Raw genomic sequence first — 27,865 nt, 5'->3', positions numbered from 1 at the left:
AGTCTGGGAATACTGGTTCCTTCAGGCTGACTAGAAATTCTGATAGACCTCTAACTCTAGGTTTTTTTTTTTTTAAGATTGTGTTTATTTATTTGACAGAGAGATACACAGCGAGAGAGGGAACACAAGCAGGGGGAGTGGGAGAGGGAGAAGCAGGCTTCCCGCAGAGCAGGGAGCCTGATGTGGTGCTCGATCCCAGGACCCTGGGACCATGACCTGAGCCGAAGGCAGACGCTTAACCATCTGAGCCATCCAGGTGCCCCCTAACTCTAGGTTTTTGATCAAAATAGGAGAGTGGGCTAATAATTAGGCCTCAGAACAGAGCTTTACGAGCCCATGTTCTGAAGTCAGAAAGACCTGGGTTCTAATCTTAGCCCCAGGACTCACTAGCTGGTCTATCTTGGGTGAGTTACTTTATGTCTGTAACACCTGGTCTAAACTTCCTCGCTTTTTTTAAAAAGGATTTTATTTATTTATTTATTTATTTATTTATTTATTTATTTGAGAGAGAGCATGAGGGGGGAGGGGCAGAGGGAGAAGCAGACTCCCGGTTGAACAGGGAGCTCAACGTGGGGCTCAATCCCAGGACCCCAGGATCATGACCTGAGCTGAAGGCAGACAGTTAACTGACTGAGCCCCCCAGTTGCCATGGCTTCTTCACTTTTAAAATGGAAAAAAATGCCTGATTCATATGGTTGTTGTAAGGAATAAATAACAACTGCAAGTAGAACCCTAGCACAGAACAAACTACCTTGATAAATTGTAGCCATTAAGATTCCTGTTATTATAGAATAGAGCTGGTCTATGAGATCTTTCAAAATAAGGGATCTAGGAGTAAAATAAATGAAATAGACCATTGGTAATAAAGCAAGTTTACCTAATGTCATTCTAAAGTGATATTTCTAAATTAGCTTTCAGTTCTCATATGTATGATCTCAAGAACATGCATCTGATATATTATTGTTAAATAATATTTTGTCCAAACTGTGCTTAAGTAAAAATTATGATTTCGTGACTGGGTTGCCAGAGGCTGCCTAACCATTCACCAGCATATTTACTCCCACAGTGGCTAATGCAACCAGTCAGGGCAAGAACAAACTTGTCAAAGGAGAATCTCCACGGTTGTTAAGAACTATAACCCAGCAGGGGCTATTGTGATCGAGATAACCTATTTTTTAGAGAGTTGACATTTACAGATGTTGGATAATGAAATAAAGCCCAACCTGGTGGTTATTATGAACAACGAAATGTCCAAATCCTTCAGCTTCTGCCAAACTGCTCGGATCACTTAAACCTGGGGAAAAAACAAAAAGAGTCAGAAATTGCCTTTGTTGTGATAAAAGCACCAGGAATTCCAAGAACATTGATATTCAACAGGAAGGCGCTATATTTAATTCCAGGGGTGCATCACAGCCATGGATGGTTGATCTTTAGTCAGAAGGTCCTTGTTGATGTGGGCAAACACATCTGATCTGAGATTCTGATATGCCTGGAAGGCTGAAATATCGAGGTGGAGCTGAAGATATAACCTTAATAATAATTCCTCATATTTTATAGTTCTAAGAGCTGTATTTTATATAAATTATGTCATTAGATTCTTATAGCAATCATTTGAGGGAGAGAGGGCAGGATGTCATTCTAATCTTACAAGGGAAGAAAAGGGCTTGCTATGGTTAAGGGGTTTAGCTAAAGCACTCGGGTAATAGACAAAACCAGGATTAGGTCGTCTGTCTTCTGACCTCAGGTGGCCTTCTTTCTGTTTGACCACACTGGTCTTGTGTGTAGTGATTTATTAGAATGTCATCTGCAAAAAAGCTTTGCATTAATAAAGTAGACTTAAAATGTGGAAAATAGTCCTTATGTTAATATACATTTGCTGTTTGTTGCTAAGCTTTTTTTTTTTCCCTCTACTCGTCTGATTTCTTAAGAAGCCCGATGGGGTTGTGAAAGCTAATTTCTTTTTTTCTCATTAGGCTCCAGTTATGAAAGATGTGATTTTGAAAATGGGCTCTGTAGTATGACACAAGATCAGAGTCTGCAACTTGGTTGGACAAAGAGAAATGGGATGACTGGTCTCTCACCTCCATTTCATGATCACAACGGTGATATGTCTGGTAAATGCTTTGAATTTCTTTCTTTCTTTCTTGTCAAGTGGTTGATTATGGCAGTAGAATATTGGCTGATATTTAGATGTCAATTATTATAATGTCGAACTCTATGCCTTCTTTAACCATTTTCAGGATGTTTATGATATAAAATATCACAATGGAGTCTCATAGTTGTGTTCCTGGGATACTCAAGGTCTACCTAGACAATGATTGGGATTTTCTAGCTGTTTTGACTCTTTATGGAAAATGGAAAATTTAACATGATAATTCTACATAGGTTAATTCATCAAATTACTTTGCTTTTCACTATACTGATTTCAGCTCTAAAACACTTGTTTTCTCAGGCTATCTAGGAGGCTCTAATGGGCTGCTCATTAGCCTCTGAGGTGGCTCTGGAGCCAGACTTTTATTCATTTATTTATTTGATAACTAATGAACTTAATTCGTTCATCATTTTGTACCAGGTGATTAGGATATTTTATTTTATTATTATTTTTAAAGATTTTATTTATTTATTTCACAGAGAGAGACATAGCGAGAGAGGGGACACAAGCAGGGGGAGTGGGAGAGGGAGAAGCAGGCCTCCCGCCAAGCAGGGAGCCCGATGCGGGGCTCGATCCCAGGGCCCCGAGATCATGACCTGAGCTGAAGGCAGACGCTTAACACTGAGCCACCCAGGCGCCCCGTGATTAAGATATTTTAGCAAAAATCAACTCTATGCCTTCCCTTATTTGATGGACTTACACATGATATGAAAAGAGGTAGTATATTGCCTGGCATTACTAACTGAAGGCTGGAGATTTTTTATAAAGGTGATGTTTCTCTCATAACAATAAGAAAAAAAAATAAAAAGTTTAAGACTTTCTTAGGTCAGTGTTGATACTAATACATAACTCAAACTTCTCAAATACAAGAAGAAAAATCACTCTAAAATAAGTGAAGTATAAATGTAATATTTTACCCTGTTCATCTTTATGATTCTCAGGTACAACAAACTGACAGTTGCTGGAGAGGAGGTGGGTGGGGGGGATGGGGTAACTGGGTAATGGGCATTTAGGAGGGCACTTGATGTAATGAGCACTGTATGTTATATACAACTGATGAATCACTAAATTCCCCGCCTGAAACTAATTATACAGTATGTTAATTAAATGGAGTTTAAAGAATTTAAATTTTTTTATTATGTTATGTTAATCACGATACATTACATCATTAGATTTTGATGTAGCATTCCATGATTCATTGTTTGCGTATAATACCCAGTGCTCCATGCAGTATGTGCCCTCTTTAATACCCATCACCAGGCTAACCCACACCCCTGCCCCCTCCCCTCTAGAACCCTCAGTTTGTTTCTCAGAGTCCATCGTCTCTCATGGTTCATTTCCCCCTCCAATTTCCCCCGCTTGATTTTTCCCTTCCTGCTATCTTCTTCTCTCTTTTTTTTAACATATAATGTATTATTTGTTTCAGAGGTACAAGTCTGTGATTCAACAGTCTTACACAATTCACAGCGCTCACCATAGCACATACCCTCCCCAGTGTCTATCACCCAGCCACCCCATCCCTCCCACCCCCCACCACTCCAGCAACCCTCAGTTTGTTTCCTGAGATTAAGAATTCCTCATATCAGTGAGGTCATATGATACATGTCTTTCTCTGGTTGACTTATTTCGCTCAGCATAATACCCTCCAGTTCCATCCACGTTGTTGCAAATGGCAAGATTTCATTCCTTTTGATGGCTGCATAATATTCCATTGTGTATCTACACCACCTCTTCTTTATCCATTCATCTGTCGATGGACATCTTGGCTCTTTCCACAGTTTGGCTATTGTGGACATTGCTGCTATAAACATTGGGGTGCATATGCCCTTTGGGTCCCTACGTTTGTGTCTTTGGGGTAAATACCCAGTAGTGCAATTGCTGGGTTATAGGGTAGCTCTATTTTCAACTTTTTGAGGAGCCTTGATACTGTTTTCCAAAGTGGCTGCACCAGCATGCATTCCCACCACCAGTGTAGGAGGGTTCCCCTTTCTCCGCATGCCCGCCAACATCTGTCGTTTCCTGACTTGTGAATTTTATCCCTTCTGACTGGTGTGAGGTGGCATCTCCTTGAGGTTTTGATTTGGATTTCCCTGATGCCGATCAATGTTGAGCACTTTTTCATGTGTCTGTTGGCCATTTGGATTCTTCTTTGGAAAAATCTCTGTTCATGTCTCCTGCCCATTTCTTGATTGGATTATTTGTTCTTTGGGTGCTGAGTTTGATAAATTCTTTATAGATTTTGGATACTAGCCCTTTATCTGATATGTCATTTGCAAATATCTTCTCCCATTCTGTCGGTTGCCTTTTAGTTTTGTTGACTGTTTCTTTTGCCCTGCAAAAGCTTTTTATCTTGATGAAGTTCCAATAGTTCATTTTTGTCCTTGCTTCTGTTGCCTTTGGCGATATTTCTAGGAAGAAGTTGCTGCGGCTGAGGTCAAAGAGGTTGCTGCTTGTGTTCTCCTTTAGGATTTTGATGGACTCCTGCCTCACATTGAGGTCTTTCAACCATTTGGAGTCTATTTTTGTGTGTGGTGTAAGGAAGTAGTCCAGTTTCATTCTTCTGCCTGTGGCTGTCCAATTTTCCCAACACCATTTGGTGAAGAGACTTTTTTCTGTTGGACATTTTTTCCTGTTTTGTCAAAGATTAGTTGACCACAGAATTGAGGGTCCATTTCTGGGCTGTCTATTCTGTTCTGTTGATCTATGTGTCTGTTTTTGTGCCAGTACCATACTGTCTTGATGATGACAGCTTTGCAATAGAGCTTGAAGTCTGGAATTGTGATGCCACCAGCTTTGCTTTTCTTTTTCAACATTCCTCTGGCTATTTGGGGTCTTTTCTGGTTCCATACAAATTTTAGGATTATTTGTTCCAATTCTTTGAAAAAAGTGGATGGTATTTTGATGGGGATTGCATTGAATGTGTAGATTGCTCTAGGTAGCATTGACATCTTCACAATATTTGTTCTTCCAATCCCTGAGCATGGAACATTTTTCCATTTCTTTGTGTCTTCCTCAATTTCTTTCATGAGTATTTTATAGTTTCCTGAGTACAGATTCTTTGCCTCTTTGGTTAGATTTATTCCTAGGTATCTTATGGTTTTGAGTGCCAGTGTAAATGGGATCAGCTCCTTAATTTCTCTGTCTTCTGTCTTGAGGTTGGTTTATAGGAATGCCGCTGACTACTGTGCGTTGATTTAAATCCTGCCACTTTACTGAATTCCTGTATGAGTTCTAGCAGTTTTGGGGTGGAGGCTTTTGGGTTTTCCACATAAAGTATCATATCATCTGCAAAGAGAGAGTTTGACTTCTTCTTTGCTGATTTGCATACCTTTTAATTCATTTGGTTGTCTGATTGCTGTGGCTAGGACTTTTTTTTCTTAATTTTAATAGTTTTTTTATTATGTTATGTTAATCGCCATACATTACATCATTAGTTTTTGATGTAATGTTCCATGATTCATTGTTTGCATATAACACCCAGTGCTCCATGCAGAACGTGCCCTCTTTAATACCCATCACCAGGCCAACCCATCCCACCCCCCTCCCCTCTAGAACCCTCAGTTTCTTTTTCAGAGTCCATTGTCTCCCATGGTTCGACTCCCCCTCTGAATCCCCCCCTTCATTCGTCCCCTGCTGCTACCTTCTTCTTTTTTTTTTCTTTAACATATAATGTATTATTTACTTCAGAGGTACAGGTCTGTGATTCAACAGTCTTGCACAATTCACAGCACTCACCATAGTACATACCCTCCCCAATGTCTATCACCCAGCCACCACATCCCTCCCACCCCCCATCTCTCCAGCAACCCTCAGTTTGTTGCCTGAGATTAAGAGTTCCTCATATCAGTGAGGTCATATGATACATGTCTTTCTCTGATTGACTTATTTTGCTCAGCATAATACCCTCCAGTTCCATCCGCGTCATTTCAAATGGCAAGATTTCACTCTTTTTGATGTATGCACAATATTCCATTATATATATATATAGAGAGAGAGACCACCTTTTCTTTATCCATTCATCTGTCGATGGAGCTCTTGGCTCTTTCCACAGTTTGGCTGTTGTGGACATTGCTGCTATAAACATTGGGGTGCACGTACCCCTTCAGCTCACTACATTTGTATCTTTGGGGTAAATACCCAGTAGTGCAATTGCTGGATTGTAGAGTAGCTCTATTTTCAGCTGTTTGAGGAACCTCCATACTGTTTTCCAGAGTGGTTGCAACAGCTTGCATTCCCACCAACAGTGCAGGAGGATTCCCGTTTCTCCGCATCCCCACCAACATCTGTCATTTCCTAATTTGTTAATTTTGTGGCTCAGACTTCTAATACTATGTTGAATAGCAGTGGTGATAGTGGACATCCCTGCTGTGTTCCTGACTTTAAGGGGAAAGCTCTCAGTTTTTCCCCATTGAGAATCATATTCACTGTGGGTTTTTTATAGCTGGCTTTTATGATATTTAGGCATGTACCCTCTATCCCTATACTCTGAAGACTTTTGATCAAGAAAGGATGCTGTACTTTCTCAAATGCTTTTTCTGCATCTATTGAGAGGATCATATGGTTCTTGTTCTTTCTTTTATTAATTATTGTATCACATTGATTGATTTGTGGATGTTGAACCAACCTTGCAGTCCAGGGATAAATTCCACTTGGTTGTGGTGAATAATCCTTTTATGTACTGTTGGATCCTATTGGCTAGTATTTTGGTGAGAATTTTTGCATCCATGTTCATCAAGGATATTGGTCTGTAATTCCTTTTTGGTGGGGTCTTTGTCTGGTTTTGGGATCAAGGTAATGGTGGCCTCATAAAATGAGTTTGGAAGTTTTCCTTCCATTTCTATTTTTTTGAACAGTTTCAGAAGAATAGGTATTAATTCTTCTTTAAATGTTTGGTAGAATTCCCCTGGGAAGCCATCTGCCCCTGGGCTTTTGTTTGTGGGGAGATTTTTGATGACTGCTTCAATTTCCTTAGTGGTTATAGGTCTGTTCAGGTTTTCTATTTCTTCCCGGTTCAGGTTTGGTAGTTGATACATCTCTAGGAAAGCATCCATTTCTTCCAGGTTATCTAATTTGCTGGCATATAGTTGCTCATAATATGTTCTTATAATTGTTTGTATTTCTTTGATATTGGTTGTGATCGCTCCTCTTTCATTCATGATTTTATTGATTTGGGTCATTTCTCTTTTCTTTTTGATAAGTCTGCCCAGGGTTTATCAATCTTGTTAATTCTTTCAAAGAACCAGCTCCTAGTTTCGTTGATCTGTTCTACTGTTCTTTTGGTTTCTATTTCATTGATTTCTGCTCTGATCATTTTCATTTCTCTTCTCCTGATGAGTTTAGGCTTTATTTGCCGTTCTTTCTCCAGCTCCCTTAGGTGTAGGGTTAGGTTGTGTACTTGAGACCTTTCTTGTTTTTTGAGAAAGATTTGTATTGCTATATACTTTCCTCTTAGGACTGCCTTTGCTGTATCCCAAAGATTTTGAACAGTTGTGTTTTCATTTTCATTGGTTTCCATGAATTTTTTAAATTCTTCTTTAATTTCCTGGTTGACCCTTTCATTCTTTAGTAGGATGCTCTTCAGCCTCCATGTATTTGAGTTCTTTCTGACTTTCCTCTTGTGATTGAGTTCTAGTTTCAAAGTATTGTGGTCTGAAAATATGCAGGGATGATCCCAATCTTTTGGTGCCAGTTGAGACCTGATTTGTGACTTAGGATGTGATCAATTCTGGAGAATGTTCCATGGGCACCAGAGAAGAACGTGTATTCCGTTGCTTTGGGATGGAATGTTCTGAATATGTCTGTGAAGTCCATTTGTTCCAGTGTGTCATTTAAAGTCTTTATTTCCTTGTTGATATTTTGCTTAGATGATCTGTCCATTTCAGTGAGGGTGGTGGTAAAGTCCCCCACTATTATTGTATTGCTGTCAATGTGTTTCTTTGTTTTTGTTATTAATTGGCTTATATAATTGGCTGCTCCCATGTTAGGCACATAGATATTTACAATTGTTAGATCTTTTTGTTGGATAGACCCTTTAAGTAGGATATATTATCCTTCCTCATCTTTTATTATAGTCTTTGGTTTAAAATCTAATTTGTCTGATGTAAAGATTGCCACCCCAGCTTTCTTTTGGTGTCCATTAGCATGGTAAATGGTTTTCCACCCCCTCATTTTCAATCTGGGGGTGTCTTTGGGTCTAAAATGAGTCTCTTGCAGACAGCATATTGATGGGGTCTTGTTATCTTATCCAATCTGATAGCCTGTATCTTTTGATTGGGTCATTTAGCCCATTTACATTCAGGGTAACTATTGAAAGATATGAATTTAGTGCCATTGTATTGCCTGTAAGGTTACAGTTACTGTATATTGTCTGTGTTCCTTTCTGGTCTATGTTGCTTTTAGGCTCTCTCTTTGCTTAGAGGACCCCTTTCAATATTTCTTGGAGGGCTGGTTTCGTGTTTGCAAATTCCTTAATTTTTGTTTGTCCTGGAAGCTATTCATCTCTCCTATTTTCAATGACATCCTAGCTGGATATAGTATTCTTGGCTGCATATTTTTCTCAATCAGCGCTCTGAAGATATCATGCCAGTCCTTTCTGGCCTGCCAGGTCTCAGTGGATAGGTCTGTTATTAATCCAATGTTTCGATTCTTGTAGGTTACAGATCTCTTCTCCTGAGCTGCTTTCCGGATTTTCTCTTTGTCTCTGAGACTCATAAGTTTTACTATTAGATGTGGGGTGTTGACCTATTTTTATTGATTTTGAGAGGGGTTCTCTGTGCCTCCTGGATTTTGATGCCTGTTTCCTTCTCCAAATTAGGGAAGTTTTCTGCTATAATTTGCTCCAATATACCTTCTGCCCCTCTCTCTCTTTCTTCTTCTTCTGGGATCCCAATTATTCTGATATTGTTTCATCTTATAGTATCACTTATCTCTCAAATTCTGCCCTCATGATCTTGTAGTTGTTTATCTCTCTTTTTCACAGCTTCTTTATTTTCCATCATTTGGTCTTCTTTATCACCAATTCTCTCTTCTGTTTCATTTATCCTAGGAGTGAGAGCTTACATTTTTGATTACACCTCATTAATAGCCTTTTTGATTTCAACTTGGTTAGATTTTAGTTCTTTTATTTCTCCAGAAAGGGTTTCTCTAATAACTTCCATGCTTTTTTCAAGCCCAGCTAGTATCTTTAAAATCGTCATTATGAACTCTAGTTCCGACATCTTACTAATGTCCACATTGATTAGGTCCCTGGCAGTCGGTACTGTCTCTTGTTCTTTTTGTTGAGGTGATTTTTTCCGTCTTGTCATTTTGTCCAGAGGAGAATAGATGAATGAGAGAACAAAATGCTAATAGGGTAACAACGACCCCAGAAAAATATACACTAAACAAATCAGAAGAGACCTGAAACCAGGGGGAAAGAAAGGGCAAGAAAGAAAAAGAAAAGATAAAAACAAACAAACAAACAAAAAACCAGAATATGATCAAATATGATCTGGCTGGTGCAAAAATCAGTGCCACACACCAGATTTTGGGTGTATTTTGGTCTGTTAGAAGAAAGTGCCTCCCAAAATTAAAAAAAAAAAACAACTTATATATGTACAAAAATAAGAGTAAATACGATGAAGGGATGGAATATGACTGTAAAGATGAAAAGTATAAAAGATTTTATAAAAGGAATTGATGAGAAGTTGGTTGAAAAAAGAAAGAAGAGGATTAAAAAAAAGGGGAGGAGAGAATGTGATCAGGGAGGAGACTAGAACAAAGCCATACACTGGAGATTTAGGGTATATTTTGATCTGTTAGAAGAAACTGTATCCCAAAATTTTAAAGAGAGAACCATATATATATATATATACCAAAAATAAGGTTAACTACTATGAAGGGATAGAATATGACTCTAAAAATGAAAAATAAAAAAGATTTTTTAAAAAAGGGATTGATAAGATGTTGGTTGAAAAAGGGAAAAAGAAAAAAAAAGAAAAGAAAAAGAAAGTTAAAAAAATTAACTTTGAAAGACTAAAGAATCATGGGAAAAAAGCCATGAATTCTATGTGCAGTGTTTCCCTAGTGCTGGCGTTTTGCCGTTCTCATTGATCAGTAAACTTGGTCTTGGCTTGCTGGCTGTTCATGCTGATCTTCTGGGGAGGGACCTGTTGCCGTGGTTCCCAAATGTCTTTGCCGGAGGTGGAATTGCCCCGCCCTTGCCGGGTCCAGGCTGTCATGGGCTGGGGTTTGCTCTGGGGAGCTTTTGTTCCCTGCAAGCTTTCCATACAGCTTTGGAGGATGAGAGTGAAAATGGTGGCCTCCCAATCTCCGCCCGGAGGAGCTGAGAACTCGGGGCCTGCTCCTCAGTGCGCCCCCAGAGAAAAGCAGTCACTCCAGTCTCCCCGGTCTCCGGCCGCACTCCGTGCTCACCAGGCCTGGTGACCGAGCGTTTCTATCTCTGGCACCCGACCCCGTGTGGAGTCTCCAAACCCAGCAGATCCCCGCGGTGCGCTCCCGCGCCGCTCCTCCCAGGGGAGGAAGGGGAGTCTCCCCGGCTCTGCCGCTTGTTGGGTCCCTGCTGGAGGAGCAGTGGCCCGACTGGGTCGCGGATCACGGTTTATGGCCACCCCGAGCTGAGAGCCCGCGCCTCGGCACTGTCTCTGCAGCCGGCTTCCCCGCTCCGATACCTGGGAGCTCTGGCCCACTCAGGCACCCCCGGTCTTTCTGTGACCCCGAGGGTCCTGAGACCACACTGTCCCGCGAGTGTTCCACCCCCCGCTTAGCCACTGCAGCGACGTCCCTCAGCGGAGCCGACTTCTCAAAGTTCCGATTTTGTGTTCCGCGGCTCTATCACTTGCCAGAAGCGGCCCACGGAGGTCCCCTCCCCCGCCGTCTGTCCTCCCGAATATCGCCTCGGATTCACTTCTCCGCACATCCTACCTTCCAGTAAGTCGTGGCTTTTTTGTTCAGAGTTGTTGCTATTCTTTTCTTCGATCTCCCGTTGAGTTCGTAGGTGTTCAGAATGGTTTGATCCCTATCCAGCTGAATTCCTGGGACCAGACAAAATTTAGGTCTCCTACTCCTCTGCCATCTTGCTCCTCCCCCGATTTAAAAATATTTTTTAATGGTATTAAAATAAAACTTTATCAAATACCTAAAAAAGAAAAAGTGATGTTTCTCTCAAATAAATACAACCTAATTGTAAATGCGAGTATTTTCCCTAGAGATCATTTAAAGCAAGTCAATGTTTAGTTATCAGGTGTTAATTCTTTGGAAATGTTTGCATAAAACCTACAGATGTGGATTAGAATCCTGGCTCCATCACTTACTAGCTGTGTGATCTTGAGCAATTTACTTTTTTTAAGCCACAGTTTCTCTACTCTGAGAGGGGGAATAATAATACTTAATAAATAGGTAGTTGATGTAAGAGCTAAATGAGATATTGTGGGTATAACTTGCCAGAAAACATCTGACATTCAAGAAAAGTTGATATTTAGTACATTTCTGGATAATTTTGGGGTTCCTAACTCCAGCTTCTAGGTAAGTGAACTGGAGTTTGTTAATTTGCTTGGCTTTGATGGCAAAAATACTTTTTATTTATTTATGTATTTTTTAAATTTTATTTTACTATGTTATGTTAGTCACCATACAATAAATCATTAGTTTTTGATGTAGTGATCCACTATTAAAAATCTTTTTAAAAGCAATCTTTGACAATTGTTAGGAATAAGCCAACTTTATCACAAACAAGGGATCAGCTTTTCAAACAGCACCAACAACTTGCTGCAATACAGACAATTTTTATGATGTGTTCAGTTATGTCAGATGGTGATGATGTTGAATCTGGTTCCCATCTTTTAGTCATTATAATACCTTGCAAAGTTTTTGATTCTATATATATCTCTCTGTTAGAACCTCCCCATTGCTTCTATCTTTTACTTAAAGCATGCATTTACTTATTTTAGGCTTCTTCTTGGGCAGAATACCTGAAATTTTCTCCTTTTGTTGCACGTGGCTCTTTTCCTATTCCTTTTGTGTGCCTCCTCATCTCGGAGTTAGACAACCAGAATCCTTGTCATTGTGCTTCCTGCTTCTCTCTTTCCTCCCTCCTCCTTCTCTTCCCTCTTTCTTTTCTTTATTCCTACTTTTTTTCTCATTTTGTCATGCTGATTTTTTTGATAGCCAGTCAAGAAATAAAATGGGGGCAATTACATCAAATTTGAGATGTTTTATAGGCCGATACCATTGTAGCTTCATTACTTGGTTTGAATTCAGATCTCTGGAGTCAAACTAGATGGGTTTGAACCCTGGCTCTCAACCTGCTATCTGTGTGGTCTCAGTTTCCTCATCTGTAAAGTGGGAATAAGACAAGCCTCATAGGGAGAAGGGGGCAAAATATTGCCTGGCATAATTATTGAAGGCTGGTGATTTTAATAATAGAGATGCATCTCTTATAACTACAATTAAATGTTAAAATATGAGTATTTCCCTAGGTATAATTTTAAATAGGCCAATGTTCTGCCTTTAGATATTAGCTGTATGAAAATGTTTATAGAAAAATCATCTTGTTGGAATCTTGTCTCCATTCAAAAATCCTTATTTCATGAGTATTAATAAAATTTTTGATTAACTTACTCTTGAAATAATTTGCTAATGCTCCAACATAATATTTTCCATCATGTAATCAATGCTTTGAGAAGTTTCCAGAGCTAAGTTTGAAAATCTATTAGAACATTAAAAACATCACTGTGTCAATATTTGGTGTACTAAAGCTTGGAGCGGAGTGATTAAAATATAATATTGATTTTTAAAAAGTATATAGCATTGCATTTAGATGAAAAGGTATCATTACAAAAATTCAATTACATCTTTGCAACAATGGTAAAACTTTATATTTTAAAAAATAATGGAATATGAGTTTTTCTTGTAACTCATCAGAATATCAAGTTTTAAATAATTCTAGAGTTCAGGGGATATTAAAGGAGATACATGAGGATTTTAAAATGTATAATTCATTATAAATGTAAAATGTATAGGTTATCAGAGATAAAAAATAATTGAGGCACCTGGGTGGCTCAGTTGGTTAAGCGTCTGCCTTTGGCTCAGGTCATGATCCCAGGGTCTTGGGATTGAGCCCTGCATCAAGCTCCCTGCTCAGCTGAGAGCCTGCTTCTCCCTCTCCCTCTGCTGCTCCCCTGCTTGTTCTCCTTCTCTCTTTCTCTCTCTCTCTCTCTGCCAAATAAGTAAAAAATCTTTAAGAAATAATAATTTATTTGAAAAGTTAACATTGCCCTCTATATTGCAGATTATTTTTCTTGTTTGGGTATTTAAAATCAGGTTTAAATGGAAATATTAGAACTCATGTTATTTTGACCAATTATTAAATTAGATCTAAAATCCATATATTATATTATGACACACACACAAACTATTAAACATCATCTAATCTTTTAATTTTGTTCTAGAAAGTGTGATGATCTTAGCCTAGGACTGAAGGCCCTTTGCTATTCTCAATGGCCACACCTGCAATGGCCCATTGCTGGGGCATTTCTTTGGTTGTATGGGATTGCTGGGTAGCACATAATAGCTTTGAACGTTTCATTTACACTGTTTCTTTTTTTTAAAAGATTTTACTTATTTATTTGAGAGAGAGAGACTGCAGGGAGAGAGAGAGCATGAGTAGGCGTTTGGGGGGAGAATAGAGGGAGAGGGAGAAGCAGGCTTCCCGCAGAGCAGGGAGTCCCATGGGGGCTCGATCCCAGGACCCTTCGATCATGACCTGAGCCAAAGGCAGATGCTTAACCAACTGAGCCACCCAGGCGCCCCTCATTTACACTATGTTTCTTAATTCATGGCCATATTAACTCTGTTTTGTCTAGTAAGCTATAAGCAGGGTCTGTGTGCCCACTTATTTTTTATTTGTATAGTTCTCCCCCCCAGTCCATTACAATTTTTTTCAATCATATGGAAAGCTTCAAAAATTTTTTACTCTGAATAGCCATATACCTACCACTTAAGTTTTATAACCAGAATTACTGTATTTGTTTTATGAAATATCTATCCATCTACTGATGCCTTTCCCCATCTATTAATCCATTATATTTTCAATGCATTCCAAGGAAATTGCAGGAATCACCAAGTACATTAGCATGGTATCATCTAGACGCAGGAATCAACAAACCATGGCCTGTGATCATTTTCCTGTTTTTGTAAATAAAGTTTTTTTGCAACACAGCGCCACCCACTCATTCACAAAGTACCCATGTCTGCTTTTGTGCTACAGCCTTGGAGTTGCGTCACTGTGACAGAAACCATATGGTCCACCAAACCTAAACTATTTGGCCTTTTAAGAAAAAGTGCGTTTGCCTGTGTTAGAATTCAATATTCATTACAATTATTTTTTTAAATTTTGAGGTAAAACTTACAATTACATGAAAACACCAATCGTAAGTGTACTATTTGATAAGTTTTGACAAATGCATTCACCTGTGCAACCTGAACACTTAACAAAATGTAGAACATTATTGTCAAGCCAGAAAGTTCACTCATATAACTTCCTAACCAATCCTTGCTCCTACCCTACTCCCAAGACCAAGACAATGACCATTTTAATTTCTTTCCTCATGGATTTGTCTTTCCTGTTCAAGAACTTCATGTACGTGAACCCATACATTGTATACACTCTGTGCAAGGCTTTGTTCACTTAGCATAATGCTTCAGATTCATCCATGTTGTAGCATGTATCACGAGTTCTTTCCTTTTTATTACTGAATAGTGTGCAATTGTATGAGATTATCCATCCATTCTCCTATTGATGGACACCTCTATTTTTTTTTTCCTGTTATGGAATGTCATGCTGTAAACATTCATACAAAGATAAGTCTTTGTGTCCTGATGTTTTTAATTCTCTTGGGTAAATATCTAGAAGTGAGATGCTGTGTCAATGAATATTCAGTTTTATGAGAACTGCCAGGGCTTTTTCTAAGATGTTTATAATTTGTTTTGTCTAAGTGGATGGTTAACTTCCTTAGACTCAAATTGAAACCTCTCTTTTGTTTGTTGTGGTCAGAAGTTCAAATATCAATTCAGTTCTTTTTACCTTTACTAGATGTGCCCCCTGCCTACACATGCATGTTTTAATTTTAGCCCGGGATTTGAGTAGTTTATTCACAAAATATAAGCCACCTCTTCTTCTGGCTCTCTTCTTTCTAGAATCCTTCCCTTTATTTATGGTGGACCTGGCTGGCCTAGCTTCCTTTCTTTGATCCTTCCAGCCAAGGAGACAGCAGCTTTTCTATCAGAATTTTAGTCACACACACCAGCTACAACCACAGCCTAACCTCAGGCCAAAGTCTGAAGGAATCTAACGTGTTCTGATCCCTTTCTCCCAGTTTCTGTTCCCATAAAAATATGCCTATTTCGTTTATCTTTAAAGTATCCTGAGGTCTTAACTTCTAGGGTTTTTTTTTGTATAAGTATTATATTTATCACTGGACATTCTCATATCAGCATGCTGTAAACTGCTCCATGCTGCCCTTCGTGATGGGCACTAGGAATGCATTTCTAAATACTTGGCAGGTGCATGATTTAGACATTGAGTTGTATTATTTTACTAATAAGAAACAACAAAAGACAAAAACTGGAAAAAAAATCTTTCACTGTCTAGATCAAGTTTTTGCAGGCTTTATAGTCTTAATATCTGTTTATTTTGGTATCAGTGAAAAATTAATGTTCATTTATTCCTTTATATATTTATTATTTCAAAAAATTCTTATTGAGCATTTAATTTGCTCCACATATTATCCTAGGATCTGCAAATATAAGAGTGAAGAACAAAGTTCTTGTCCCCAGAGAACTCACCATCTAGTGATGGAGACATAAACCTTATACCTTTTCTGTTCCAGTAATCTGCATATTTTTTCCTTCAAGGACCAGAGAGTAAATAGTTTTGGCTTTTTAGATTGTATAGTTTATGTCCCTACTACTTAACCCTGCCATTATGCTGTGGAAGTAGCCATAGACAATACATAAGGATTGAGCATGACTGTTACAATAAAACTATTTTTTTATTGATGGACTCTGGAATTTATAATTCATATAATTTTCACATGTCAGCAAATATTATTCTTTTGAACTTTTTCAACCATTTACACATGTAAAAACCCTTAGCTCTCAGGCCATACAAAATCATGTGGCAGGTGGGATTTGTCTATGAGCCATAGTTTTCAGTCTCAAGTCTGCTCAATAAACATTAATTGAGCATTTTTGCTTCTGACAATATGCACTGTTGGAGATATGTGAGTAAAGGACCAAATTCCTCCTCCAAGAACTAACAGATAAGTTATCTTGATTTTAGTGGTTAGTGGTCACTTTTGTAGCAAACATAGGTCAGGTATACCTTGATGTATACTCTGATTTTGTGTAAGAATCAGCTTTATTATGCTGTTACTTCAACATTCATCTGAATTTTCAGGGAAGGAGGAGATTTTATAATAGTAGGTCAGCCTGTACCTTACAATAAAAATACAAACAAGATTTGTATTCGTGAAATGAAATTCACCATATTGTTCCACTTGTGCCATTTTCAATATTGTAGTAACACTATTTTAAAAGTAAAAAAATAATTACATGTGAAAATTTTCTTTGTTCTTTTATTTTTTTAAATTTTATTTTATTATGTTAGTCACCATACAGTACATCATTAGTTTTTGATGTAGTGATCCACGATTCATTGTTTTTATATAACACCCAGTGCTCCATGCAGTATGTGCCTCCTTAATACCCATCACTGGGCTAACCCATCCCCCCATCCTCTCCCCTCTAAAACCCTCAGTCTGTTTCTCGGAGTCCATAGTCTCTCATGGTTCATCTCTCCCTCCGATTCCCCCCCCTTCATTTTACCCTTCCTTCTCCTAGTGTCCTCCAGGCTATTCCTTATGTTCCACAAATAAGTGAAACCATATGATAATTGACTTTCTCTGCTTGACTTATTTCACTTAGCATAATCTCCTCCAGTCCCATCCATGTTGGTGTAAAAGTTGGGTATTCATCCTTTCTGATGGTGGAGTAATATTCCATTGTATATATGGACCTCATCTTCTTTATCCATTCATCTGTTGAAGGCCATCTCGGCTCTTTCCACAGTTTGGCTATTGTGGACATCGCTGCTATGAACATTGGGGTGCATATAGCCCTTATTTTCACTACATTTGTGTCTTTGGGGTGAATACCCAGTAGTGTAATTGCTGGGTCATAAGGTAGCTCTATTTTTAATTTTTGAGGCACCTCCACACTGTTTTCCAAAGTGGCTGCACCAACTTGCATCCCCACTGACAGTGTAAGAGGGTTACCCTTTCTCCACAACCTCTCCAACATCTGTTGTTTCTTGCCTTGTCAATTTTTGCCATTCTAACTGGTGTGAGGTGGTATCTCAATGTGGTTTTGATTTGAATTTCCCTGATGGCTAATGATGATGAACATTTCTTCATATGTCTGTTAACCATTTGTATGTCTTCTTTGGAGAAGTGTTCATGTCTTCTGCCCATTTTTTGACTTGATTATTTGTTTTTTGGGTGTTGAGTTTGAGAAATTCTTTATAGATTTTGGAAATCAGTGCTTTGTCTGTAGTGTCATTTGCAAATATCTTCTCCCATTTTGTGGGTTGCCTCTTTGTTTTGTTGACCGTTTCCTTTGCTGTGCAGAAGCTTTTTATCTTGATGAAGTCCCAAAAGTTCATTTTTGCTTTTGTTTCACTAGCCTTTGGAGATGTATCTTGAAAGAAGTTGCTGTGGCTGATGTCAAAGAGATTACTGCCTATGTTCTTCTCTAGGATTTTGATGGATTCCTGTCTCACATTGAGGTCTCTCATCCTTTTTGAGGTTATCTTTGTGTATGGTGTTAAAGAATGGTTGAGTTTCATTCTTCTGTATATAGCTGTCCAATTTTCCCAGCACCATTTATTGACGAGATTGTCTTTTTTCCATTGCGTATTTTTTCCAGCTTTGTCGAAGATTATTTGACCCTCAAGTCGAAAAGTTGAGGGTCCATATCTGGGCTCTCTATTCTGTTCCTTTGGTCCATATGTCTGTTTTTGTGCCAGTACCATGCTGTCTTGGTGATCACAGCTTTGTAATATAGCTTGAAATCAGGCAACATGATGCCCCCCGCTTTGTTTTTCTTTTTCAACATTTCCTTGGCGATTTGGGGTCTTTTATGATTCCATACAAATTTTAGGATTGCTTGTTCCAGCCCTCTGAAAAATGTCTTTGGAATTTTGATTGGGATGGCATTGAAGGTATAGATTGCTTTGCGTAGCATAGACATTTTAACAATGCTTATTCTTCTGATCCATGAGCGTGGAATGTTTTTCCATCTTTTTATGTCTTCTTCAATTTCTTTCATGAGTGTTCTGTAGTTCCTAGAGTATAGATCCTTTACCTCTTTGATTAGGTTTATTCTGAGGTATCTTATGGAAAAATTTCTTTTATATATTTAAGTGCATGTATTTATATATGTTGGTGACAATTGTGAATTTCAATTCAAAAGCTTTTATTAACCCCAGTGTGTGTAAGGCATCATGATACATGCGATGAATATTATAAAGACTGTTACGATATATGCTGCATATATGATATGATCTCTTTGAAAAACACCCTTGACAATAACACAATGAATTATAATATGGGGGAAATTTTTAAAAGTGCTGTGATGTTAGTCTGAGCATACTGCTGTGTGGATATAGGCAAATTCTGACACCAGAAAGAAGCCCACTCCAAGTGGAAACTGATGTCATCACTTTAAGACAAGACTTGAGAAAGGACTTGAAAGATGAGTGGTATTTCAATGGACAGGGAAGTGAGAGACATGATATTTGAGATTGAAAGAACCACATCAGGGCCATGTAGAGATACTTGGTGTGTTCAGGCAGTGATATAGCAGTCTGCTCTGAGGATGCTGTCTTTGGAAATGAAGATTAAGCCAAATGTGTATCTGGGAATGTGAAGAGTTATGTCACCCAAAGGTTACAGATTTTGCTCATCAGGACCATTGCCTTCTCTCTTTTCCCTCCTCTCTCCAACTTCTTCGCACTTGACAATCCTATTTCTGCTGCTGTCCAACCAGGCAGAAGTGAGAGATGTTGATGCATGTATGGCAGTGGCTGAGGTGTACAAAAAATTTCAAAGGCATACATATTTGGTACTTAATGATTCATTCTGCCTCAAGTAGTATTTTGCAGAGAGCTTCTGTGATTGTCAAGATAATGATATCAAGGTCCTTGATGTGTGCCTGCATGTTGTGTGCATTTTAGATTAGTGAGATACATGAAGTTTTCATAATTCCTGAACAGAATTAATGCCTATTTCTTATTAGATAATACAATATCTGTTGATTTTCCCATTTCTTTTATTTTAAATTCAGAGTAATACATCAGTCAGGGAATCATAGTTGACAACTTAGATGATTATTTGACTTAACTGATATGACATCAACGAAATTTTTCCATATAACAGAAGTCAAGCTGTCAAATATTTTAAAGTAAATATTATTGTTCCATGGATTTGAGCTAAATAATAATACATTCTATAATTTCTCTGTAGAAATACAGAAATTTATTATTCCACGGATTTGAGCTAAATATTAATACATTCTATAATTTCTCTGTAGAAATACAGAAATTTTTCATATATGTCATTTGTTTTTCTTTTGTCAGGAATTTTATTCTTTACAGGCAGATGGCTTATTTGTGAAATTTGTATGGGTATATATTCTTCAAATTAATTCAGCTACAAGTGAAAAAAAATCCATACTCAACAGAAATACATAAAATCAAATAATAGTGTATTAAAACAAATATAATACAAATTTCAAAGAATATATCTTTTTTGTTTGTTTGTTTTGTTTAAGAATATATCTTTGGAACCATGGCCAAATAGCCGGTAGACTGAGATTCTCTCAAATGAAATTGGGCAGGGAATTTTACCAATTAAATAGTTGGAAAGGACCCAGTGGATTTCATTGCTTTGCAAATGAAGTCTGGCAACCTGATGAGTAGATACATTGATTTAGTGTGTGCTACAACTGAATTAGTCTTGGAAGAATTACAAGGACTCAACTAGTTTAAGCTTCATAGACTGGTCAACACCTTAAAATGTATAAAGTGGAACAAGAGAACCAAACTAATGCTTACCTAATTGTGGTAGACAGAATTATGAAAATGTACCCACCAAGTATCCAACCCCCTGGTTATTCAATCAAAACAATTCTAGGTACTTTTGTGAAAGGACTTTATATATGTACTGTGGTTGCTAATCACTTGACCGTAAAATAAATTTAACCTGGACTGTTGAAGTGACTCCAGCGTAATCACCTTGTTCCTTAGGACCCTCTATATACAAAATCATGCCATTTGCAATATAGGTAGTTTTACTTTCTGTTTCCATTCTGGATGCCTTTTATTTCTTTTCCTTATCAAATTATCTGGCTAGAAACTCCAGTGCCATTTTGAATAGAAGTGGTAATAATGGATATCCTTATTTTATTCCTATTGGGGGAACATTTTCTTTTTCTTTGTTTGTTTACTTATTTATTTATTTATTTTATTATGTTATGTTAATCACCATACATTACATCATTAGTTTTTGATATAGTGTTCCATGATTCATTGTTTGCGTATAACACCCAGTGCTCCGTTCAATATGTGACCTCCTTAATACCCATCACCAGGCTAACCCATCCCTTCACCCCACTCCCCTCTAGAACTCTCAGTTTGTTTCTCAGAGTCCATAGTCTCTCATGGTTAGTCTCCCCCTCCAATTTCCCCCCCTTCATTTTTCCCTTCCTGCTATCTTCTTCTTCTTCTTTTTTAACATATAATGTGTTATTTTTTTCGGAGGTACAGGTCTGTGATTCAACAGTCTTACACAATTCATGGTGCTCACCATAGCACATACCCTCCCCAATGTCTATCACCCAGCCTCCCCCTCCCTCCCACCCCCCACCATTCCAGCAACCCTCAGTTTGTTTCCTGAGATTAAGAATTCCTCATAGCAGTGAGATCATATGATACATGTCTTTCTCTGATTGACTTATTTTGCTCAGCATAATACCCTCCAGTTCCACACACATCGTTGCAAATGGCAAGATCTCATTCCTTTTGATGGCTGCATAATATTCCATTGTATATCTATACCACCTCTTCTTTATCCATTCATCTGTCGATGGACATCTTGGCTCTTGCCACAGTTTGGCTGTTGTGGACATTGCTGCTATAAACATCAGGGTGCACATACCTCTTTGCATCCCTACATTTGTATCTTTGGGGTAAATACCCAGTAGTGCGATTGCTGGGTCGTAGGGTAGCTCTATTTTCAAAGTTTTGAGGAACCTCCATACTGTTTTCCAGAGTGGCTGCAGCAGCTTGCATTCCCACCAACAGTGTAGGAGGGTTCCCCTTTCTCTGCATTCCCACCAACATCTGTTGTTTCCTGACTTGTTAATTTTAGCCATTCTGACGGGTGTGAAGTGGCATCTCATTGAGGTTTTTTTTTAATTTTATTTTTTATTTTTTAAATTTTTTATTGTATGTTAATCACCATACATTACATCATTAGTTTTTGATGTAGTGTTCCATGATTCATTGTTTGTGCATAACACCCAGTGCTCCATGCAGAACGTGCCCTCTTTAATACCCATCACCAGGCTAACCCATTCCCCCACCCTCCTCCCCTCTAGAACCCTCAGTTTGATTTTCAGAGTCATCGTCTCTCATGGTTCATCTCCCCCTCCGATTTACTCCCCTTCATTCTTCCCCTCCTGCTATCTTCTTCTTTTTTTTTTTTCTTAACATATATTGCATTATTTGTTTCAGAGGTACAGATCTGTGATTCAACAGTCTTACAAAAATCACAGCGCTCACCATAGCACATACCCTCCCCAGTGTCTGTCACCCAGCCACCCCATCCCTCCCACAGCCCCACCACTCCAGCAACCCTCAGTTTGTTTCCTGAGATTAAGAATTCCTCATATCAGTGAGGTCATATGATACATGTCTTTCTCTGATTGACTTATTTCACTCAGCATAACAACCTCCAGTTCCATCCACATCATTGCAAATGGCAAGATCTCATTTCTTTTGATGGCTGCATAATATTCCATTATGTATATATACCACATCTTCTTTATCCATTTATCTGTTGTTGGACATCTTGGCTCTTTCCACAATTTGGCTATTGTGGAATTGCTGCTATAAACATTGTGGTGCACGTACCCCTTCGGATCCCTACATTTGTATCTTGTGGTAAATACCCAGTAGTGCAATTGCTGGGTCGTACGGTAGCTCTATTTTCAACTGTTTGAGGAACCTCCATACTGTTTTCCAGAGGGGTTGCACCAGCTTGCATTCCCACCAACAGTGTAGGAGGGTTCCCCTTTCTCCGCACCCCTGCTAACATCTGTCGTTTCCTGACTTGTTAATTTTAGCCATTCTGACTGGTGTGAGGTGGTATCTCATTGAGGTTTTGATTTGGATTTCCCTGATGCCGAGGGATGTTGAGCACTTTTTCACGTGTCTGTTGGCCATTTGGATGTCTTCTTTGGAAAAATGTCTGTTCATGTCTTCTGCCCATTTCTTGATTGGATCATTTGTTCTTTGGGTGTTGAGTTTGATAAGTTCTTTATAGATTTTGGACACTAGCCCTTTATCTGATATGTCATTTGCAAATATCTTCTCCCATTCTGTCGGTTGTCTTTTGGTTTTGTGGACTGTTTCTTTTGCTTTGCAAAAGTTTTTATCTTGATGAAGTCCCAATAGTTCATTTTGCCCTTGCTTCTCTTGCCTTTGGCGATGTTTCTAGGAAGAAGTTGCTGCGGCTGAGTTCGAAGAGGTTGCTGCCTGTGTTCTCCTCTAGGATGTTGATGGATTCCTATCTCACATTTAGGTCTTTCTACCATTTTGGGTCTATTTTTGTGTGTGGTGTAAGGAAATTGTCTAGTTTCATTCTTCTGCATGTGGCTGTCCAATTTTCCCACCACCATTTGTTGAAGAGACTGTCTTTTTTCCATTGGACATTCTTTCCTGCTTTGTCAAAGATGAGTTGACCATAGAGTTGAGGGTCCATGTCTGGGCTCTCTATTCTGTTCTGTTGATCTATGTGTCTGTTTTTGTGCCAGTACCATACTGTCTTGATGATGACAGCCTTGTAATAGAGCTTGAAGTCTGGAATTGTGATGCCACCAGCTTTGCTTTTCTTTTTCAACATTCCTCTGGCTATTCAGGGTCTTTTCTGGTTCCTTACAAATTTTAGGATTATTTCTTCCATTTCTTTAAAAAAGGGGATGGTATTTTGATGGGGATTGCATTGAATGTGTAGATTGCTCTAGGTAGCTTTGACATCTTCATGATATTTGTTCTTCCATTCCCTGAGCATGGAACATTTTTCCACTTCTTTGTGTCTTCCTCAACTTCTTTCATGAGTATCTTATAGTTTTCTGAGCACAGATTCTTTGCCTCTTTGGTTAGATTTATTCCTAGGTATCTTATGGTTTTGGGTGCAATTGTAAATGGGATCAGTTCCTTAATTTCTCTGTCTTCTGTCTTGAGGTTGGTGTATAGGAATGCCACTGACTTCTGTGCATTGATTTTATATCCTGCCACTTTACTGAATTTCTGTATGAGTTCTAGCAGTTTTGGGGTGGAGTCTTTTGGGTTTTCCACATAAAGTATCATATCATCTGCAAACAGTGTGAGTTTGACTTCATTTTTGCCAATTCACATGCCTTTTATTTCTTTTTGTTGTCTGATTGCTGTGGCTAGGACTTCTAATATTATGTTGAATAGCAGTGGTGATAGTGGACATCCCTGCCGTGTTCCTGACCTTAGGGGGAAAGCTCTCAGTTTTTCCCCATTGAGAATGATATTTGCTGTGGGTTTTTCATAGAAGGCTTTTATGATATTGAGGTATGTACCCTCTATGCCTATTCTCTGAAGAGTTTGATCAAGAAAGGATGCTGTACTTTGTCAAATGCTTTTTCTGCATCTATTGAGAGGATCCTATGGTTCTTGTTCTTTCTTTTATTAATGTATTGTTGCACTTTGATTGATTTGTGGATGTTGAACCAACCTTGCACCCCAGAGATAAAGGGGCAACACTTTCAATCCTTTACCATCAGGTATGATGTTAGGAGAGGGTTTTTTGTGGATGTCATGTCAGGTAAACATGTTCCCTTCTGTGACTAATATGTTGAATGTTTTCATCATGAGAATTTGTCACATGTGTTTTCTGCATCTATTGAGAGGACCATGTGATTTTGGCTTTTACTTGATCAGTATGGCATTTTATAGTGATTGGGTTTCATATGTTGAACTAACTTTGCTTTCCTGAGATAAATTGTACATGGTCATTGTGAATAATCCTTTTTATATCTTGCTTGATGAGACTTTCTTGTGTTTTAGTTAGGGTTTTTACATTTATATTAATCAGAGATATCAATCTCTAGTCTTCTTATCATATAGTTTGTCTGGTTTTGATATCAAGGTAAAAATGGATTTACAGAATGAGTTGAGAAGTGTTCTCTCCTTTTCAACTTCGTGCAATAGTTTGTGAAGTATTGGTTTTAATTCTTGTTTAAATGTTTTATAGAATTCACTGGTTAATCCTTATGTGACTGAGAATTTCTTTGTGGAAAGCTTTTTGATGACAGATTCATTCTCTTTACTTGTTACAATTTATTCAGATTTTTTATTTCTTCTTGAGTCAGTTTTGGTCCTGAGTCAATATTTGTGTCTCTCTAGGAATTTGTCATATCATCTACATTATCCAATTTGTTAGCTTGCAATTATTGGTAATACTACCCTATAGTTTTTTGTTTCTATAAGGTTGGTGGTTCTGACCCATTTTGCAAATTGGGTCTTTTTTTCCCCCCTATTAGTCAGTTTAGTAAAAGGTTTGTTAATTTTGTTGATCTTTCCAAGAACGAACTTTTGGTTTATTTTATTTCTGTTGTTTGTTTTTTTATTTCATTTATCTCTGTTCTAATATCAAATTAAGGTTTGGCTGGCTTTGGGTTTAGTTTGCTCTTCTTTAGAGCTTTGTAAGGTGGAAGGTTAGACTGTGATTTAAAAAGTTTCTTTTTTTTAATTTAGTAATTTACAGCTACAGATTTATTTCTAAGCACTGATTTAACTGTGTCCTGTACATTTTGATACAGTGTATTTTCATTTTCATCCATCTCAAGTATTTTCTAATTTCTCTTCTGATTTCCCCTTTGACCCATTGATTATTTATAAAGATTTATTTATTTATTTATTTATTTGAGAGAGAACGAGTGGGGTGGGGAGAAGGAGAGAGAGAAGCAGACTCCCCACTGAGCAGGGAGCCCAATATGGGACTTGATTCTAGGACCCTGGGATCATGACCTAAGCCAAAGGCAGATGCTTAACCAACTGAGCCACCCAGGCGCCTGACCCATTGGTTATTTAGGAGTATGTTATTTGATTCGACATATTTGGGAATTTCCCACATCTCTTTCTGCTGTTAACTCAAATCACTCCTTTGTGGCTGTAGAACATACTTGTTTAATTCATATCTTGTTAAATGTGTTGAGATTTGTTTTATGGCCTGAAATATGGTCTTCACTGGAGATTATTCTGTGTGCACTGTAGAAACATAGTATTTTGCTGTCATTGAATGGAGTGTTCTGTATGTGTCTCTTAGGTCTAATAGGTGTATTGTGTTGCTTAAGTTTTTTGTTTCCTTACTGATCTTCTGGGTGTTCTATCCGTCCTTGAAAGTGGGGTACCAAAGTCTCCAACTATTATTGTTGAAGTGTTTATTTTCACTTTGCTTTTACTAGCTTTTGCTTCATATACTTTAGGGCTCTGTTTTGAGGTGTATATGTTTATAATTATTAGATTTTCTTGATGGGTCGATTCTTTTATCATTATAAATTGTACTTGTTTGTCTCTAATAACAGTTTTTTTGTGTGTTAAATCTTTTTCTCCCTTGAATTTCCAGCTCTCCTTTTGTTTATCGTTCGTATGTTATGGTTTTTATAGCCATTTATATTCACTCTTTTAGGGTAGTTTTATTGTTGGATCATACTTTTATACAACATGTCAACCTCAGAGTTTTGATTGGAGACTTTAATCAATTTACATAAAGCATAACTACTGCTAGGATAGAACTTACACCTGCCACCTGCTGTTTGTTTTCTGTGTGTCTCATGTCTTTCTTGTTACTCTTTTCCTCCATTACTGTTTTCTGTTACATAGGTATTTTGTAGTGTATCCTGTTAATTTACTTTTTCACTATGTATTTTTTTTAGAGATTTTTTTTTTAAATTTATTTGAGAGAGAGAAAGCACAAGCAGGGTGTAGGGCAGAGAGGGAAGCAGATTCCCTGCTAAGGAGGTAGCCTGATGTGGGGCTCGATCCCAGTACCCTGGGATCATGACCTGAGCTGAAGACAGATGCTTAACTGACTGAGCCACCTAGGCACCCCTTTCACTATGTATTTTTTGAATTACTTTATTAGTGGTTGCCCTAGAAATTATAATTTGGTTAGACTATTTGAGCCCCAACTGTTATATGCTACCTCAGTCAACTATAAAATTAAAATACTTACCTCGCATTTCCTCCATTTCCCAAGTTGTAAGTGATTAATAGGAATGAATGTGAGCAGAAAGAACATAAATCCTATTGCATGTTACAGAATAACCAACTGCCTCAAATGCTTGCTGGGAAGGAGGCTTTTTGCACTGGGCAAAGTATTAATGTGGTGAATTTCCAGCCTTGTAAGTGTGGTCTTTCGGGGAAATACCAAATATGTCAAATAATGACAATTTTTTGGTAATGAGGCTTTGAAAGAGCTCTGTTTTCTGGTCATTGCTGTGGCTGCCACACTGGATTGCTACTTTTCAAAGTTGTTATGGAGCTGGAAGTGGGCAATGGGAATAGCGCAAGTTAAAAAACCATAAGGGGTGCCTGGGGGGCTCAGTTGGTTGAGCATGTGACTCTTGATTTTGGCTCAGGTCTTGTCAGGGTCGAGAGTTCAAGCCCCCTGTTGGGCTCCACTTTGGGTGTGGAGCCTACTTTAAAAAATCACAACAAAACAACAACAAAAAAACGGTGAAAAACCATAAAATTCACTTGCCAGTTTTTTTTTTTTCACTGCCTGTATGGAGGAGGAATATATTTTCAGAGGTCTTTACATTGGCATTTTTGTTAACATCACCATCATATTTATGGTCAAGTTTTATGATCCACTAAAGTGATCCCTCTAGCTCTTCATCACAAAAGCAGGCTTAAATTGATATGGCTGCATTCATTTGTAAGTTGCCAGCAATTTTAAGAGATTACTATTTGAGGGTGTCCTTTAAGAGAAAGGGTTTTAGCAAATATTATGTGGTTGTGTTGAGCTTGTTAGTTTAATGAGAAGGTATGAGACAAAACTTATGATTTAATGGAAACAGAATTTAATAAATAGAAATTACCAACTGAAAAAGTTTATATATTTTTTATTTTTTATTGTTATGTTAATCACCATACATTACACCATTAGTTTTTGATGTAGTGTTCCATGATTCATTGTTTGTGCATAACACCCAGTGCCCCACGCAGAACGTGCCCTCTTTAATATCCATCACCAGGCTAACCCATCCCCCCACCCCCCTTCCCTCCAGAACCCCCAGTTTGTTTTTCAGAGTCCATCGTCTCTAATGGTTTGTCTCCCCCTC

At 38.2% G+C, this 27,865-nt stretch overlaps 1 protein-coding gene across 4 annotated transcripts in view; it reads left to right on the top strand.

Annotated features, from left to right (window-relative positions):
- MALRD1 (MAM and LDL receptor class A domain containing 1) overlaps nucleotides 1-27,865 on the top strand; it is an 835,513-nt gene that overhangs the window by 15,610 nt on the left and 792,038 nt on the right. For all 4 annotated transcript variants that reach the window (XM_088025530.1, XM_088025529.1, XM_028114131.2 and 1 more), the window contains exon 2: nucleotides 1,974-2,114. In XM_088025530.1, the coding sequence (XP_087881656.1) occupies nucleotides 1,974-2,114 (141 nt within the window). The remainder of the gene's footprint in view (nucleotides 1-1,973; nucleotides 2,115-27,865) is intronic.

Source organism: Eumetopias jubatus, unplaced genomic scaffold (genome assembly GCF_037043125.1).
Source record: "Eumetopias jubatus isolate StellerSeaLion01/CBP00866 unplaced genomic scaffold, mEumJub1_p1.0 scaffold_8, whole genome shotgun sequence".
Lineage (NCBI taxonomy): Eukaryota > Metazoa > Chordata > Mammalia > Carnivora > Otariidae > Eumetopias > Eumetopias jubatus.
The sequence above is the reverse complement of the archived record's forward strand: the minus strand, read 5'-3'. Positions and strand labels throughout refer to the sequence as shown.